The 5,293-nt window shown below is 32.8% G+C and overlaps 1 protein-coding gene and 1 long non-coding RNA gene across 2 annotated transcripts; both read right to left on the reverse strand.

Annotated features, from left to right (window-relative positions):
* Positions 1–233: 233 nt before the first annotated feature.
* Positions 234–1,173, reverse strand: eIF1A (eukaryotic translation initiation factor 1A). Its single transcript, XM_090105857.1, has one exon. The coding sequence runs from the start codon at positions 1,054–1,056 to the stop codon at positions 610–612; it is 447 nt and encodes a 148-aa protein (XP_089961983.1). The 5' UTR covers positions 1,057–1,173; the 3' UTR covers positions 234–609.
* A 2,163-nt stretch (positions 1,174–3,336) lies between these two features.
* Positions 3,337–4,741, reverse strand: LOC149905912 (uncharacterized). Its single transcript, XR_016457094.1, has 2 exons — positions 4,424–4,741; positions 3,337–3,934 (listed from the first exon to the last, which is right to left on the reverse strand). It is a non-coding gene; the product is annotated as an uncharacterized LOC149905912 (long non-coding RNA).
* Between the last annotated feature and the right edge of the window lie 552 nt (positions 4,742–5,293).

The raw sequence follows: 5,293 nt of genomic DNA on the forward strand, positions 1-5,293 counted from the left end.
TTATAGTGCATTTTAGACTGTTGGTTTTAACCCATTGAGCCCCGAACGGCCTGATCGGTCCACGACACAATAGATTTTCTATTATGTCTGTGATTCCAGGGCCTGAGTTATTAAATAATATTTTATAACATTGCATTTTATTAGAACAAATTTAAATATTCCAAAGAACAAATATACTCTAACATGATTAAAAATACATAGGTGACTAATAGGATAAGAAAGCAAACACAAAGGATGTTTTAAAGTATTTAATTATGTACATTCCTTAAATTTTAACATTTTTCTATAGGAGTTTTAAATGGTACTTCAAGGAATGTTGTGCAATATTTCCTAGTAGTTGTCTCATATAGGGGATTTATGTTATAGTACATCCTAGTTTGTGGGATGACTTTTTTAATTAATAATAAATAATACTAAATAATAGAAATTTCTGCAATTTGCAAGAAGTATTGGAAGATGTTTACAATGGTTTTTGCCTAAAATGTTTAGACAATCTTCTAATCTCAATGATGAATCAATAAAAAACAGTTTTACAAATCATTCTATTTAACAGAAATAAATTTACATAAACTTACATAGATACTGTGGATTTAAGATATAAAAAACGATTCAAACTGCATCAACAGGATCTGCTTCATCATCTGAGCTGACCTCATCTCCAAATTCAATGTCTTCATCCAAACCATCGACTGAATACACAACTGTCTCATTGATACGTACAGTTTCTGGGAATTCACCATACGTTTTAAGATTCCTTGCCTCATCAGGTGTATATTTTAAGATTACGTCAGCCTTGGCATCTTGGTAATCTCGTAATCCAATTAATATGATATCGCCTTGATTTATCCATACCTTTTTTCTAAGTTTTCCTCTGATGTGGCAAAGACGTTTTATGCCATCAAAGCACATGGCCTCCAAGCGGCCATTACCGAGCATCTTTGTGACTTGGGCGTACTCCTGACCGTCTTCTTTGAATACTAACTCACGTTTTTCTGTTTCGTTTTCATTTTTACCCCTCCTCCTGTTTTTACCTCCTTTTCCTTTATTTTTCGGCATATTTATATAATCTTGAGTACAAACATATACAATTAGAAACTAGTGAAAATCTTTAAAAATTTGCTATGTTGACGGCCATAAGACTTATGTCAGTTTGTAGTCTGTGGACCGTCGTCCGTCACCCGAGGTCACCCGTGTTGCAGCCATTGCAACAGAACCACAGACTGATAATTATAGACGACAGACTAAAAATATTAAATAACATAGAACAGAATGATTATGGAAATGTCACAGGTAAATGTAGTTCAATTATTTTTTTTATTATTATTTTTTTATCCCTTTCGCACCTAACTTGGCAAGTGGGTGTGAAAGGGATAAAAAACATACAGGCGTCATTCAAGGTCATATTTTCTTGTTACAAGTTAATGTTCATACGGAAATCTCCAGTGTATTAGCTAAAAGCTTCTTCTTTTTTCCCCACACTACATTTTATTTTAAATAGGTACTGACATACTGAAATGTGCTTTACATCATAAAAATTGAGCCACTAAATTACAAGGTCATTTAATTTAGGAAAATGAAATCACCATTTATTTGTTTTAATAATTACCGATACGAGTAATTTAACGTTTTGCATTCTAGAATGGTTTATTAAAAACAATTTCTGATTTAAAGAACTTAACGTCGCGTCCAGTCGCATCGTAACAATATTGCACAGCAATATTGCGTCAGATAGCCCTTTTTCTCTAAAAACACGAGGGATGTTACTCTAAAAATCAAAAGCTGATAAATTTATAAATTGGTGGTCATACCATGTTGTCATTGTAATAAAACATAAATGTAAGTACTTATTTATTATTTTACAACTTTATAACTACAAAAAAAGTTTTTTTTTGTTATTTTTTCTACGATTATTGTCAAATTTAACAGTTTACGCGAACAGTGACTTTTTCAGTGACTACCTGTGGTGACTACGAAATGTGTAGCACCCAAGTTGCACCTGCTTATTTTTTAGCATTGTAAGGGCCGGCCGCCGGCGCAGATATGGCGGAGCGCAGCGCACTTTTCGTCTGTCTACATTGAGATATACATATGGAGTTGACACCGCCTACATCACTTATGTTCCGCTCAACATACTTACAGGTTTTTTTTAATGGTTTTAAAGTGAAACGCATCAAATATACCTTCGTGTAATAATACAAATAATACGGAAAAGTGCAAAGGAATAAATTTCATCGGTAAGTACTTAGCTAGATAATAATTTTTAAAACTTAGAGCAAAAAAATGCCGCACAGATTTTGTTCGTGGTGTCTCCTCCATACGTAGTTATATTATCTCAATGTCTGTCTACGGCATTTTCCATTCAAACTTGTCATAATTGAAATAAAATTCAAAATCATACAACAACTGCAGTTTATTCCCGATTAAAGCGTCACATGCGAAAGAGAGCGCGGTACGTTGAATATTATTTAATGAGGATAATGTCGATACTTGTTCAACAAAGAAAAATGTTTTGCGCTGCGCTCCGCTATATCTGCGCCAGCCCTTATAGCTATGGGAGTCGGAACTCGCAAGTCATACGCTTGTTCATACGTTGGTCCGCAAGGTCATACGCATGGAACTATATATACTACGTATGGAACCCACACTCCCTAAGAAAAAGTAAAGTCAAAAAATTTGACCTTGAATCTTATCGTTTCCCCTCCGTCTCTTTCTAGTTACGGTGAGTCATAATATATATAGTATGTCTATATTTCCGTGGGGTGAGTATAAATGTAAAAAATTCAGGATATTAAGGAAAAAAATAACGGATACATCAATTTTATTCGTATTAAAATTTTACTATAATACTAGATTTTGCCCGCGACTTCGTCCTCGTTGAAGTCATAAAACATAAAATCCCATTTATCCCGTGGGGATTTCGGAATAGCCTTTCTAAGTGCACCTTTAGGATACTCTAGATATACAGAGTGTGCCAAATTTCATGTCTTTAGGTCCAGTGATTTTAGGCTGTGCGTTGTCTGTCAGTCACTAAGTAACGGGAGAGTTTTATATTTATTGATTGATTGATGGTTGATGATTTACGGCGGAAATAAATAACGTAATTGCATTTATTATTCTAATATAGTTACTGTAGAATTTTTGCAAATAGATAAAAAATAGATGTTCAAGTATTTAACATTGGAAAATTGTAATGTTCCTTTCAGCGTTTTTTCATGTTTGCGTCTTCCGTCTTGCATCTTCAGAACACAGGACCGCTATAAATTATGACAACATTTTGCTGTATAATTTGGCGTTACGTCCAGTCATTTGAGGAATTAATGAAGTAAAATATCAATGTGTTTTTATAATATTTATTTATCATTACAATGCCAACTGCCTTTACAAATTTGCAAATTATAAGATAATAACAATAAAAAGTAACGAAATCGGTTCACTGAAAATATTTTTATCATTCCATACCCTTAAGTATTTAAATAGTTTTAAGAGTACTTGAAATATGAGATCGTGGTCTAGCGCTTCCCTATCATACAATAAAAAACAAAATATAATATATTCAGGGTGTAATCGTTAAGTGTGCACAGGTGATTATTCCGTAACTATTGCAGGTATCAAAAAACTTTAAACTGATATCGATATGATACTGATATGATACTTTACCTAATGAGTAAAATAACAATAATAACTTTTTTTAAATATAACAAGAAATATCTAAAAATGTAACTTTAAACCCTCCCATACATTTTATTTCCCGTAACGTATATATTACGTTCCCACTGCTGGGACATGGCCTCCTATGAGGTTACAGCCACATCCACCACACTGGCCAAGTGCGGGTTTAAAATGAATGTTGCATATCTTCACTTTTTCAAAACAGGATATTTTTAATTCTACTATATTTAGCCATGTATTACGTTCCGCTAGATTGGACGGAAACCTGTAAAGAGAAAAGAAGATTATTTGCAAAATATAAAAAAAAAATGTCATTTAGATACAGATAACACAAAATTTGTGCTGTTGTCTTGTGCTTCTATTTCAGTAGGTACCATATATGTATGTACTTTGAGTTTTTGATTTTACAATATATCATTATATAAAAGTAGTAAACAACGTTTTTATACCATTAACTTTCACGCCAATTGAACTAACTCAAGTGGAGAAAGACTTCTCCTCATATAAAATACTATACCGAAATATATGTACACAATTTTATAAAGTATGGACACCCTAGTCTAATATTTATTACAATCATGAAACATTTAATAATAAGCAAATAACGATGTTAAATGGAAAAAACCTAATCAAAATTAACATTATAATCACAACTTCGATCTATTATTCCAGATTTAACAACAATTAAAGTAGAAATATTACTAAACTACAATTTTACATGAAGCGTAGTTTATGCATGGTTTTTTGTACTTACGAATGAAATATAATATCACATCCTGGATGCCATTCACTTTTGCAACCGCGCACAATATATTTACAACCATTTCTATTAATTTTGGCTCAGAATAATTCCAAAATACAAGAACAAACTCACGAAATGAACATAAACATCCGCCATTTTGCAGTAAACATTATTTGACACCTAGAATTGGGGCTGCCGCGCAACGATTTTCATAACATAATTCAAAATATGGGAAAAAAATTATGAGCGTGTTCGATAAGCAGTCCATTTTAAAAGTTGTAAACCTTTGTTATTTCAATGGAAAAGCAAACCTGCATGAATCTCGTTTAAATTTCATTTTTTAGCGGATTTTATTAATGATTTATGTCATATAGACTATTATTACTGACAGTCGATTTTTTAATGCACGTCAATAGGGGAAAAATTTACAATCACGCTGGCTACCCTATGGGGTAAACAGGGGTTACTTGCGGTCATTCTATCAGTTTTTTATTTATTCTTAGGAGTTTGGGTTCCAGTATGACTATAGTTCCATGGTCATACGGCATCTCTTCGGCATCTTATTTTGTATTTGACGCTTCTGACAAATATTTAAAACGTTAACATACTGTACATAACCGGTGAAATTGCGAGCGGTTACGTAATGTAATGTAAATATATTATGACGTCGTCTATAGTCAAGTAACTCATTAACCGTTACTTTAACATGTTTTTATTACTAAGTACTGTGGTAATATGGTGTAACCAAGCCTTAATTTTCTCCTTAAATTTACCCAAGAATTTACCAAAGAAAAAGATAATGGCATTCATTCACTTTAGTCGATATTTTAAGCAGGTCACTATGAAGTAGCCGCTGATGGGGTCACGGATGAATTCTACACA

This window comes from Colias eurytheme, chromosome 9 (assembly GCF_061535395.1).
Source record: "Colias eurytheme isolate Ceu_HAF_F1 chromosome 9, ilColEury1 Martin Lab GWU primary, whole genome shotgun sequence".
Lineage (NCBI taxonomy): Eukaryota > Metazoa > Arthropoda > Insecta > Lepidoptera > Pieridae > Colias > Colias eurytheme.